The 14,557-nt window shown below is 38.3% G+C and overlaps 1 protein-coding gene and 1 long non-coding RNA gene across 8 annotated transcripts in view; one reads left to right on the top strand and one right to left on the bottom strand.

Annotated features, from left to right (window-relative positions):
* The window catches only part of CHST8 (carbohydrate sulfotransferase 8), a 260,113-nt gene extending 247,658 nt beyond the window's left edge, over positions 1 to 12,455 (top strand). For all 4 annotated transcript variants that reach the window (XM_075189175.1, XM_075189174.1, XM_075189176.1 and 1 more), the window contains 2 exons: positions 2,786 to 2,823; positions 6,648 to 12,455. In XM_075189175.1, the coding sequence (XP_075045276.1) occupies positions 2,786 to 2,823; positions 6,648 to 7,781 (1,172 nt within the window). In that variant the 3' untranslated portion in view covers positions 7,782 to 12,455. The remainder of the gene's footprint in view (positions 1 to 2,785; positions 2,824 to 6,647) is intronic.
* LOC142104484 (uncharacterized) overlaps positions 1 to 14,557 on the bottom strand; it is a 290,160-nt gene that overhangs the window by 54,877 nt on the left and 220,726 nt on the right. The gene's annotated exons all lie outside the window — the stretch shown is intronic.

Below are 14,557 nucleotides of genomic sequence, written 5' to 3'. Positions count from 1 at the left end.
AGCACCGTGGCATCGGTAACAACGCAGCCTCAGTTACTGGGAAGCACCGTGGCATCGGTAACAACGCAGCCTCAGTTACTGGGAAGCAGTGATGGACTTGTTCCTAGCACATTAATAGGCAGAATCCTTCAAAATATTGTGTCAGCATAAATATTGCTGCTGTTATTTTGGAAGTAACGCTATGTAAAGAGCTGTCCGTGTGCTGTGTGTCTTTGTTCCGTGTGTTGGGGAATTGTGCTTTGTGCTAAAATGTATTTAATGAGATAAAAATAAGATTTTTGCAAATATAGTATAATATGTATGAAATAGGCCTGTATATTTAAGGGACAGGTGCCGTCTAACACCCCTTGTCTTCCACCCAAAAAAAAGTGTCACAACTGAGACCATGGGAGACAAAGGAAGAATCTTGTTTAATTGGATGAATTTTGTATTTCTCAGAAAATAGTGTTTATTGAGTTTCTTTTCATCCATTTTCTCCAAATGGCGAATACATATTTACATATGTAAATTGCCATCTTGCACATGTTGATATTACTGACAATGAATGTAAATGCTGTCTGCAGCTGAGCTTGTTAATGACAGAAATGACAAATTCTCCATAGATCCCAGGTGATTTAGTTCATTCCTGTTGATATTTATAAGAATTCTGCAAGGTTTGCAGGTAGTGCTGAAAGTGTAAATAGTAATTAAAGCCACAATCATCCATTATTCCTGTTCAATGTAAATATTTTTACCTTATTCCTATTTTTTGCATTTCACATTTTGATTTAAAGTGCGTCATCATTTTTTCATTTATACTCCCCATTGGAGGAGAGGATAAAATGATTTATAAACATTTTCCTGCTGGCTTTTGCTAGAAAAACTGCTTTATGTATTTGGGGGTTACCCGTTCTCCAGTATGCGGGAACATTGTATTAACAACGTAGAAAAGTCAGAGTAGTGTTGGCTGCTGCCAAGTTATATTGTACATAATAGGGGGGAGGGGGAGCCCAGGGTAATGTCTTCTCCAACTCACTTGATACACGTCAGTCGAACTCTCCAGCTCACCAGTTCGAAAATGAGTTTGTGAAGTTAAACAGCGAATTCAAACCCAAATTGCCCCAAAACCATGACATCTATTTTAGGTTTATAGGTCTTTTAGAAGATACATTTAAAACTGGTTGTATTGCTCATTTTATTTGTTTTCAAACAGATACAAAAAATCTACTTAAGAAATAACATCATCAAATGTTTCTTTGGTGATTAAAATATACATTTTCTTTTACACAAAGCTTTACATTTACACTCATTAATAAATGTGTAAAAACAGAGGCGCCTAATGTTGAAATAATTAGTGGACAGAGTACCCACTAATTAAAACCAGTGCATGTACTGGATATTGGACTTGCTGATGGCTTATCAGAGCTATGGCCATAAGCTGTGATCTCAGTCCCAATTAGTGGAATATCAAACTGTGGATGTTAGAAAGTTCATTGAATATCGAGCACATAAAGGTATGGAAAGAGAATGATATTAGTGCAATATGCTAAAAAAAAGTTTCATTGTAAAAGACAGATTATAGACATACACAGTATGGGCCTGACTCTGTGGCGTGTAGTATCTTGTGTGCAATTGTTCTCCGCACACTCAGAAAACATCATTACGCCAGTGAACGTAATTCACGTCCAAACGTAGATGCCACTTCTATCCGCCTAAGTCCTAGAGGGTGGAACGGGGGAGGGGAGGGGCAGATGTATATTAAGGGGGTGCGTTCACCCGATGCCAGCTCTGGGTAACTCTGAGGTCTGAGGTTTTATCACTTGTACATGTGTAAGTGCCGACTGATAGTGATGACTGACACGTATGTATGTCAACATGTGTATGTAACAGAAACTATAAAAATGCATTTTATGTACAGTATGGTTTAAGACTTCCCGATTTATGTATGTCAAGTAAAAAAAAACTGTTTTTAAATGTATTTCTGTTAATGATTTTAGTATTAAGAGTTTATTTAATAAATAAAATTAAATATTTATTTAATAGATTTTTATTTTTATTTTGCATGTGTTCTGATGGGACTAGTACATATGTATGTGCATATCTTTCACTGTGTAATGTCTGTCTACATACGGCATGTAACGTTTACGTCATGTAACATATAGCAAGATCGTACTTACACCCAGATTCAAATATAAAGGTTTCTTGAGATCCGCTTGTACTATGGGCGGATGTGCGCGCAAGTTACGTTTCTTTTGGGGTTTTTTAAACTCAAGTTGCGATCACATTGCGTTCCAAGATGAATCGGGCCCTATATATTTAGAAACTATATAGGAAAAACATAATCCTAGAAGGAATTATTTTTGTGCCTTTTAACAATATTTTTTTTATTATTAAAATTATGGTTCGATTTCTATACCTTGATGCTCTTGAGGTTCAATGAACTACCTAACATCCGTGGTTTGATATTCCATTACTTGATACTTAGGATCACCTCTGATGTTCATAACTCTGATAAGCAATTATTAATTCAATTCTCCTGTGCGTGCCCTGATCTTAATTAGTGGGCACACTAATTATTTCACCATTGGGCGTCTCAGTTTTTTATCTTTACACACAGACTGAGATGCAACGAGAACGGGTACATAGAAGGTCGCCCTGACTCATATTTTATCTTCTGTTTAAATAAGGATTTAGTGACGGCCGTTAGATAGATAGAATATATACTGAGCTGCATATTTGATTGTCTGTTAATTCTCCTGCTTCTTAGTTCTATACATTAATAAATATCGCTTTCTTTCTCTTACAGGGGTGAAATTTGAATTTGCATTACATCAACCCAAAAAGGTATGTCTGGTCCTGTTTAATACCCTCTGGCTCTAACAGTGTTCTGCTTTGATAAAGTGTATATGTTTGGGAACCCTATGATATTCATTAATTTGAGCATAAAGAGTGGATTAATGTGTTATTATGCCACTGATTTGCATTGCTGCGTTTCCTGGGTTTATAAACTGCTGTTTTCGGTTATAAAAATAAGCATTTTGAATTCCTGAAAGAATGACTAACCTCCTTAATTTGCAAATTCACTTTTGCAGAAATTGTTAAAAGCCCTGTAGGAGAGGTTTGTGGAAGAAACACTGCGCCATCTAGTGGCTGTAATGCTCACTGCAGCAGTCTACACAAAAGGCAGAATTTACAATAGACACAAAATTCATTCATTAATATATAGGAAATCATTTCAAGAATTAGTCAGACCTGCAGGCATTTAAGAGAAAGGTTTGTCATATACACACAGCAGAGTTCAGCGGTGGTAGTAGGGAATAGTGATTGCCATTATGTTTTGTAATGAAGATAATCAGTGTTTAAATAAGGACAGCTGGTTTCCAGGATTTACATTATAATTTCCCCATCACACGGCCCTCTTCCCTCTGAGTGTGGCCTTGATGGGCACAAGTTTAGGTGGTGCAGTAGAAATAATCATTTCTACTATGCCCCCTCTAGTGTCCGTCTGGCTCCCCAGTATGTATAACACAAAGGGCACAGCGTTATGTTCCCTGTACAATATCACAAGATTGCCTTTTTCACATCAACAAGAATTCCTAAAGGACATACAACATAATAAGGGCTCATTGTCAGCTTTGCTATATTCATTTGGTTGTCTCGCATCTTGGAAGTAACATTGGTTTCTATAACTACAATCTGATTGTTTTGTTGTGCTCTAACCTACACAGTACTCTGCACCATTCGTACTAACATATGGGTTTCCATTCACTGGGAACAAAGTGGAGAAGCAGAACATTTTTCTGTGGGTAAATGCACTATTTATCTGTCAGACATAACCTGCTACATTCCCTCCTTTTGATTTTTGAAGCTTTGTAAAAACAGTTACGAATCTTGTTCAGAGTAGAAGCCTCAGCTTTTCATGCGTTCACTAGGAAGCACTAAAACACAAAGTCGTGAGATGCAGAAATATCACCAGAGGGTTACTGTGCGAAAGTGTACACACCCCAACATATTATCACATTACTACCGTCCCTCTCATTACATTACACTTTTCTATTGAAATACTGTTGTGTCGGCTGCATTTATGTAATGCACATAAGACAAAAATAATAATAATACATCCTCTGCTTTAGATTATTGGAGATTTGAAATCCTTCACAGTTTTGTGCCTTCTGTAAACCAGCGGTGCTCAACTTATCTGGGACCCCGAGTATCAGTGTAACATTCTTCTGGGCCCCAAATATCTATATATCTAGATATTTAGAGCACCCCGTATACAGATTCTGAGTCCCGACCCACACTTCTGGGGCCAAATATAGATAAAGCCCTTTTATGTAACTCTTAGAAGCCTCTTAAAGTCCCTTGACTGTATAAAGGCCCAAGGGCATGTGATTTCATACAAGGGACCAAACTCTTTAAATATCCTTCTTATGTAAATTATATGATGTCCTTAATTACACTTGCGTTGTAACAGTATTTCGAACAGGAAGATGATTATGTCACTCCAGTTACCACATTATAATTGTCTCTTTCATTTTATATATTGGATAATGCTTTCCTTGTTGTCAATTGTATTGATATTAGAAATCACTGAGAGTTTTGTTCCCAAAGCTGTGAGCCAACTGCATTCACAGAAATCCAAAGTCGCTTTGAACATCCGTAATAATGCCGCCTTTCAGAATCCGGATTATAAGCAATCACATTATAAAAGCTGGCTGTTCATAGAGATATTATTTACAGGACTTTATACACATATTACCATCACTTGTGTATTATATGTGTATTACCGAGGACACGGTACAATACATGGATAGTGGCCATTGCCCACGCACTGTTATAATGTACACTGCAGACTATTGCTCTGTACATCACGCCCATCCGCTTTTTAAACAAACAAATATTGTTGTACATGTTGTACAAGTCCTGGCCGGCTCTGATTATTCTGTGTTATCGTTCTTTAAGAGTCAGCTTGAGGTTTGTCAGCGCTAGTTTTCTGGCCGTACCAGCGCAGATTCCAACACAACAGCTTATTTTGCATGATAACAGATTTTCTAGACATCAGCTCGGTCTGTGCCCAGCTGGAGTGCAGCCATCTTTTATCACAACAAATGTCTCTGCCTAGTCTTTGCTGAGAGCTGAACTGTACACCAGATGCTCCCGAGTGCGGACAAGTACGTCTAGCGCAGCATTTATCATGCGCTAGTCCTCTGTTAACCCCTCTTCTGCCGGGTGTCATATGCTCTGCCACCATCCTGCCATCAGGATGGGCTCCTGCATAGAAATGTGTTGCTGGCATGGAGCAGGTTAGGGGATGCCATTCACTTAATGTTGCATTTGCCCACAATGGGAGTACCCTAAATTTGATCAGCAGGAGAGATTAGTTTATAAACATTGTTACAAAGTGTAGAGGTCTATTTATTACCAGCCTTTAAAGGGTTCTTTCTGTTCAGGCTTAACACCGTAGAAGAAAAGTAAAAGCCTGCGCTTGTTAGGGAGATATTAGGAGTCACAGAGAGATGATCAGTCTTCATTTTACAAACCTACCAAGGAAAATCCTTTCTTGTCGGGGACTTTTTTCATCTCTATTTTGTGCACTTCAGAATTATTATATTTTTATGATTTTATTAGGCCCCCAGGAAAACAGCATTTAATTGACTGCACGTTTGTATTTCACTGAGGTATCACTGAAACTTCATGGAGCAAAAACAATATAAAAATATCAGCATATTTCTGGCACTACAAAACAGCCAAGACATGGGGGATAACATGCTGACTATATCTACATATAGGGTAGTTAACCCGTTATGTCGGAACCCAAAACATGCGTCACCGTGAGGGGCAAACACAGGATTTTGTCGAAAGGGAGTAATTACAAAAATTGTTGTGGAATACGAAGTGTCACTGAGCAAACAAAGAATTTTCATGGGCACCTTTACATCCTCACTTTTTATCCAATGCTACATTACATTTGATATATGCATAGCAGATCTAGAATATACACAGGTATGGGTGAATCCTGCCCTGTTATAGCCTACAAAGCGCATTATATTTGCTGTACAAAGTTTTCATTGAGCTGCTCTGTATCGCCACCTGGTGACCACGAGTGGTATTGCAGTTAGCGGACTTGGGAATACCCCTACACCTGTTAAACCCCCTAAACGCGACAGTGCCCATAACTTTTTACATACCTATGGTGTACTAACCAACTAGTAAACTATTAAGCCTTCAAACTTGATATATTTATTTGTTATATGTATTAACATTAACATACTTATAGACAACAGTGAAGTAAAGGGAGTTCATTATTAAAGACTATTTATCAACAAAATCTAGATTCTGATAATTGTATTGTACACATCATACACAAGGGATGGAAGACAGAAATACACATTATTTCAAAGTAACTCAGCTTAATATGAATTTATGTTATATCTACTGATAAAAGACGGTGCAGCACGTAAGTCTATATATTTTGTTATCTGTAGCAGCTGCCTAGTTCTCTGAAAACCTATTTGTTTGCCCGATATCATGAATGTACAAATAACAGTCATCTACGCTCTGGAACAGTATTTGTCGGAACAGTGTTTAGATTTGTCAGACAAGATGAGGGATGTGCATTGTAAGCTTTCTGTTGCAGAACCCTGAATAATTCTCTATTCTCTTCACAGGACTGCACATCCAACAATCAATACGGGATTTCAATAGACGCGGCTGCCAAACAGCTTCTAAACATAAACCAAGACATGGCCTCCTTTCCTCCTTATCAGTATCAAGCTAGTTTACACAACACAGACCAGAGGCAAAAAAAGACGTTATTTCTAAGGCGAGACAGTAAGATATATTCAGAGAGAAAACTGTTGAAAAAACGGAAGCATTATCTACTGAAAGAGACTCCAATTCTGATGCCCATGAACAGTTCCGCTGTGGATCTCGTACCGCCGGACTACGACGACAGAAACGGCAACTGGAAAAAGCTGTACGAGGTCCAAAGGCAGCGCAAGAAGCTCATGCAAGACGTCTGCTTGAAGTATAAAAGCAGCAGCAGGAGGATTATAACGCCTTACCACGTCTCGCGGATCTTCGTGGAGGACAAGCACAAGTTACTGTACTGTGAGGTTCCGAAAGCCGGCTGCTCCAACTGGAAGCGGGTTCTAATGGTTCTCAACGGGTTGGCTTCCTCCACGAAGGACATTCAGCATAACACTGTCCACTACGGGAACTACTTGAAGAGGTTGGACAGTTTTGACCGGAAAGGAATCTTTAACCGTCTCAACACGTACAAGAAAATGATCTTCGTACGAGAACCTTTTGAGAGGCTCGTCTCTGCTTTCCGGGACAAGTTTGAACATGCAAATAATTATTACCATCCGGTCTTTGGCAAAGCTATAATTTCTAAATACCGACGGAACGCTACGAGAGAAGCGCTGAGGACGGGCTCTGGAGTACAATTTAAAGAGTTTATCCAGTACTTGCTTGACGTTCACAGGCCGGTGGGTATGGACATCCATTGGGATCATGTAAGCAGACTTTGCAGTCCTTGCTTGATAGACTACGACTTCATAGGGAAATTCGAGAGCATGGAGGAAGATGCTAATTTTCTCCTGCACCTCATAGGGGCTCCCCAAAACTTGACATTTCCTCGATTTAAGGACAGACATTCCAACGAAGAAAGGACCACCAATAGAATCACACAGCAATATTTTGCAGAGCTGTCCCCATTGGAAAGACAGCGTACCTATGACTTTTATTACATGGATTACCAAATGTTCAATTACACCAAGCCTTTCGAAGACTTGTACTGATTATACAGAATGTGTTTTCTAGAAAACGTCACCTGCGTTGTGTTGCAGTTTCAGCTCAAGAAGTGAACTATTTGGGTTTACAATGATCTATTTAGATTTTTTTGTACTTCAGGACTTTAAACGTGTCATATGAAAGAGTATTTTACTATCATTCTTCAACTAGATTGCACTCGCGCTTCAGTAAAGTTGAGAAACGAGGGATGAAAACCTTTGAAATATTATTTTAAAAAAATGAAGTTCTCACGTGGTAATCCTTCAAAAATTCCATCTATTCTGAGATTGAAAAAAAAATAATAATATTTAACTGAAGATTCTCTATTGTATAGATCTTATTTTTGTTGGGTACAAAAATAAATAAAATTGTTTTAAAAGAAAAAAAATACAATAAAAAGGGCTAGATTTTTCTATGGGGCAAAAGTTTTGTTTTTATCCAAATATCATACTTTGGTTTTTATCCTTTTGTAATATATCTTTATAATACAAATAAATTATATGATACCAGACAAAAAAATGGGATTCAATGGACAGTGAAAATACATAAGAAAGTCCAGCACTTCTTACATTAGTATCAATGCATTTTGTATTTTAGATTCCAATTTTAAATCAACCGATCGCCATTTAGTGGAGGTTGTATTTTTCTTTACAGCGGATTAGTACAGTATTTGGGGCCATACTCTCAGACCCCCATTTCTCACTTATACTGAAGACCTCTGATAACAGACAGCCCCCTCTAACTAATGGGACCACCGCAGACAGCTGTCATATCACGCGGTGATTCAGACACAGCACAAGGGAATTCTGGGGAATGGTAGAAGCTTGTGGGGGGTGAGGGGCTTCACCAATGGGTGGGAAACTAACAATAAAGGACTATGCAGACATTCACACTTTTCTTACACATTCTTCAGCCCAGTTTTGTCATTATTAATCCCCATGTGGATTATGTCAATGTTAGACAGCAGACACATATAGGGGTGTTTTCTTTCAGTCTTTTTCCATTTTTTTGTGATGTTTGCTGTTAATGTTACTCTAACAGGGTTTTCCTTAAAATCCATCAGGATATTTTTTATTTTATTTTTTTTTTATTTTTTTTTACTGTTTCGTTGTTTTTTTTAATTTCGCATGCTGCCATTTAATGACTGTAATGAGACAATCTGAGTCTGTGGGTTTTAGGGGGCAGACATCTGGCTATTGGGTCTAATAAGGACGAAAGTAACGAGATGTGTAATACAGTGCACATTACATTCATGAAAAGGTTTGTCACTTTGTGTAAAAAAATGGTTTGTTAATCCAGACTGAAAATATGGATCATCGTTAAGTTATTGTGGGTCCTCTCCAACCTTTTGGGTTCTAAGAACTATTAACCTCATTGTTTGGCTATGTACACACTGGCATTAAAAATCTGCGTTTAAAATGCAATTTATGTGGAAATAAAACCTACTGTACCCAATGAGACCCTGCATAGGTGTATTTACATACGTTTAATCTGCATTGCACTGATGTGTTTATTTCTTTTTAACTCTTTTTGTTCCATTTCAATGCACTCATCTGAATGTGAGCGTATTGTCAATGCAATAGAACACAGTTAAGCAGCGTTTCCATAATATTTTGGCTTAAACGAAGAGGACTTCCTGTTCTTTCACAGAAGCATGTTTACAATAAAATGCTGATTGAAGACATTTATAAACGCAAGGTGGTTCTATATGCATTTTTACTTGTGTTTTAGCATGAACGCATTTCAAACGCCGGTATGTACATAGCCTAAATCGAGTTTTAATCCTATTATTTGTACAATTCCCCAATTATTTATTATTTCTACCAGTAATATATTTCATTTGTAGACAACGGTAATTGCATGGAACCATTAATTACAGATTGGAAAAACCGTTAAGAACTCCCGTTGTATTAGTTGCTGCCTCACGTATCAGAACCACTAAGCACCTCTCTAGGAAAAATTATATTTCCACTTGTGCTGGTGCACAAAAGGTGCTATAACACAGAACAACCAATCAGATGTTTGCTTTTCTAAACTGCATTAGGAAAATGAAACAATCTGGTTGGTCGTTACGCGTACCATCACCCTTCTCTGTACCGATTGCATAATTGTGGTTACATTCAATGGTGGACATTTAGGACAATTTGCTGTTGTTGAATACATTGTACGTCCATTTATCTATGACGGTCGGATAAATGATAATAGACTTGTTTTAATTATGAATCACCATTAAAAGTCCCTGATTCTGCAAACAGGAGACTCAGCTGATTTGGGGCTGTGTGTGATGTACTCTATTGATTTCCTGCCCAGTGTGAGAGATGTCGCACGTTCACTCAACACTTGCTCAATATCAATCAGTATTTCTCTGATTTCTGCTACACACCTCAGTGAACAGCGGAAATTGTATCACTCTTAATGAACAGGTTTTGTGACTTGAGGTCAGCCGGTATAGGACTTTCCTAGCTAATAAAAGCAAATAGAGGAATAGTATGCCAGAAGTACTTCTATTGTTTATTCAGCACTGTCATATTATATGTTGTTGTCCTGTCTAATCATACCGCTGCTTTATAAACTTGTTCTATTCCGTTGTATTGTTTGTTCATCACTGTGCTACTCCGTATACTGTACGATGTCTGCCTTGTGTAGTGGGAAGCGGAGGGCTCTGTTTATCAGGACACTACGGGATTGAGGATTTCCTAGAAAAATTTTCGTCCGCACAATTTATCAATCACAGGTCGCGGGGACCATCTGAGTGATGCTCAGCTCCCCGGCAGTGGCAAGAGGCGTCTAACTGCTCACCAGGCCAGACTGCGGCCAACCTGTGAAATGCACAAGTCTGCTGCACCAGCTCAGGCTCTGGAAGTGGAAACCGGGACTCAGACTTCCAGTTCCAGATTCAATAAATAAAAAAATTAATAAAGTTGTTTTGAAAAAAATATATATTACAAAAGAGAAAAATAAAAAAATGCTTTATTTAATAAAGCAATAATGGACAATAGTTTATACGAACACTTGTAAAATGTTGAACTAAACATATATAAAATTATTGATGCTGAACTATTGATTAGTGTAATTCAACAGAGAAAGCAGATGCTGCGTTGTGGTGCTTCTTTATTTTGCATCATCCTGAGGCAGTGAAAACCAGAGATTGCAAGATTTAATTTCTAGTTTAGTACGTAACCAATAATCTGTACAGACTGCAGATTGGTGGATTAATAACATAAGGACTGGCCACTGATGTCCCAGCAAGCATAACTGGCATGCTATGCTTTATAGTTTCAGCTTTTTGGTCTTCTATCAGAATCACTTTAGACAGTGTCTTAGGGGTAATAAGTTAGCATTAGCCGTTTGTGATGAGTGGGGAAAATAATTACTAGTAATTAAACCCCAACAAATGAAACTTGTTACTTCAATACTCCGTGTAATATCTATTCATACATGGTAAAGTGTTAAATGTATATTTTATCAATATCAATTCTTACTGGCCTTTGACTTACCTTGATGTTTCCTTACACACAGGGACAAAATATACAATAATCAAATTGCTTTGTTAAAAATAAACAGTCAAAGTTCTCCTACTATCTAAATAATAATAAAAGTCAGTGACTGATGGAGAATTGTACACATGGCAGTGTGTAGTGAGCAATGACAATTTTGTACTTTTCAACTACCTGTATAACCTATCAAAAAAAAAAGCAAAATGTTGCGTTTAGTCCTACTTAGATTAGAAGCCTTCAGCATCTGCTTGTTGATTTTTGTATTCGGTTATATTTCGGAGTGGCCGGGAGCAGATGCTGCATCATATTGAAGGTGAGAAGAGATAGATGAGATAACACCTTAGAGCTTATGGGGTCAAATCAGTAAGAGGCAAAATTCAGCAGTAGCATCACGCGGTGTGTTACCACAAGTTTTCAATACCGAAATTGCCGATAATGAGACCAGAGGGTAAATGTATCAAGCTGCAAGTTTCCGGCAGGTTTGAAAAAGTGGAGATGTTGCCTATCGTGATCAGATTCTAGCTGTTATTTTGTAGAATGTACTAAATAAATGATAACTAGAATCTGATTGGTTGCCATAGGCAACATCTACACTTTTCATTTACCCCCCCAGATCTTTGTACTGTAACATACGCTTGCTTTATAAATATTTGTTTATACACGCTCAGGTAATGCCAAGCCAATTACACTTAAATAATCTATATATACCAAAGAGAAAGATCCGTTAATCACCCTTTTATTTCTTGCTGAGTTTTATCAGCAGAAAAAATAAAATACAGATTGGCTTAAAAAAAAAAAAAATTCACCAACCCCTGTAAAATAAGTTGAATTTTTCTCCTTTTTATAAGACGTGGGAGTAAATATATCAAGCTGCAAATTTTTGGCAGGTTTGAAAAAGTGGAGATGTTGCCTATAGCAACCAATCAGATTCTAGCTGTCATTTTGTAGAATGAACTAAATAAATGATAACTAGAATCTGATTGGTTGCTATAGGCAACATCCCCACTTTTCCAACCTGCCGAAAACTTGCAGCTTGATACATTTTCCCCCTGATCTCTCTATCTGCTTTGTGCTCGTTATACAAGGCTTAGAATCCTGCTTCTGGCAGGACATTCCACTGAGGAAAGAGGAAAGTAACTACTGGTTGTTACGTGTAAATAAAGTTAGTTGTTAAAAAAAAAAAAACTATTGCACAAAAACTTATATATTTTCTACATAGGGTAAGTATTCCAAACATTGTTCTATTCGCGTTCTGTCAACTGGAAACCTGTTTTTAAAGGCTGGACCTCTTGCAGTGTGTTGTAATTCATAGCTGCTAACAGGGGTATATTCGTTCTGTTGTTCTATAAAATACGTGAACAGTTTGTTGAAATCAGTTTATTCCCTCATGTTACAGTGTGTACAAAATGCTACTGAGCTGTAGAAATAAATAATCATTAAAAAAAAAAAGTAGTATGTTTTTGTGACGCTTTGTGTACAAGGAGGGTATCACAGAGAGCAATCTGAACACAGGACTATCCATCTGTATTAAAGTAGGGGTTTAATCCCTTAGTAATTCACAAATCTTAAAATGCATTGGAGTCCAGGGCAATGGCCTTTTACATTTAAAGCAATAACCAGAGTTTGTTAATTTAAAAAATTAACTCTGTAAATTCTTCGCTTTGGACCGGTCACCTGACACACAGAGGGAGGGGCCATAATGTGGGAGGGACGCCTATAAGATTACTAGAGTTGGGAATCGGGTTAGGGGTGTGGCCATGTTGTGATGAGGGGGACACACCCCCCAGGGACAGGCCTGGGCGGTTCGAGCGTTAGCCTGCCCCTTGAACCTCCAATTCATTGCAGCGTGCACCATTGGCAGGGGTGCAAGGGACCCTCCAATCTTCCTGACCCATGGGAGGTATGACTGGAGCATGAGGCCGGGATTGCGGGATATTCTATAATGGTGGAGAAAGGGTCCTTGTATTGTGGTGCATAAAATAAACGATAACATTTTGTTACACAGCACAGAAGAGGCGGCGATGGCAAAAGCAGTATATTGTTGTAGACGGAGATTAATGAAATTGTGTTGAAATTTCACACAAATAGATGAGTTCCGGCGATAGAATCTTAGTTACGCATTTATTTCACCATTCCGCAATCCATTTGCATACTCGCATTTTGCAGAATTCGCAGTCTGTGAATAGAGGAGGACGATGACCGTCGATTCATTCAGTTGTGTTGTGGAATATGATGTATGAAAAAGAACAATTCTAGGGTCAATTTAAGGCAAAATCCCTTCCTCATACCTCCCAACAACACTTATTGTCCAGGGACAGACCTGATTTGGCCAACTGGAAGGGGTCCTGTATCATACTACATAGAAATGGACTAATTTTTCCCAATTTCTCCATGGGGATTGTCGTGAGGCATAACTTTGTGCCTCGTACCTCACTAATTTCACTAGTTCATGGTGAACAGATAGGCTGAATCCTCGTGAATCGTGTTTGATCACACAAAACATCTCAGTTTAGGTGACGGGCCTGTAATACTGTTAGTTCCACATACAACTTTGACTGTAAAAAAAGTGCAGTTGATCAGTACAATTAACAGAAAAAAGCTGTGAAAAACATTTACAGGGATTGACAAGCTGTTATGAAGACTGACATGACGTACAGCCTCTGTGCGAGGTCCCAGGAGATGATCACTTTCCAACGCCAACTGACAAGCTGCCATCTTTTAACTCCACCAGATGGTGAGTGCACCGTTGCCAACAGTTTGGTGCTGAGCAAGTTCCTCTCAGCGCGTCACGTATGATACAGTCTAGGAAGATGTTTGCGGATTACAATCCCAATCTTGGTATGTTTAATAAGCTTCGTTATTTTGTCATTCATTTGCATTTCCAATGCTTGTGTTCAATAAACGATAAGCCCGGAGGATAATAAAATATTGCAACCAGCATCCGGTGTAAAATAACCAGGGACCAAGGGACCAATAGACAAATCCTTAAAACTTGGAAGTCCTTAGAGTTAAGGGACAGTTAGCAGTTATGAAAGGGCAGCGTTCACAATAATTAATATTATCACTAGTTAACTAGTCCTAATGACCTGTAGATCAGCTGACAAGGTATTGTGTGGGTATTAATAATAGTTGGAGTAACTGTCCCTGCGACATAAAAGTTTGTCACGCTCGGAATAGGAAGAATTTAGGAGTTCCGCTAACTAGTGAGTCCTGGGAGAAGTCCTGTCCGGAGTGAGCTGGATTGGAATAATAAGACGATGTTCTGAGGTCCGTGAGACCAGAGAGTC

Source organism: Mixophyes fleayi, chromosome 10 (assembly GCF_038048845.1).
Source record: "Mixophyes fleayi isolate aMixFle1 chromosome 10, aMixFle1.hap1, whole genome shotgun sequence".
NCBI classification, from domain to species: domain Eukaryota; kingdom Metazoa; phylum Chordata; class Amphibia; order Anura; family Limnodynastidae; genus Mixophyes; species Mixophyes fleayi.
Note: the sequence above shows the minus strand (reverse complement) of the source record. Positions and strands in the feature narration are given on the sequence as shown.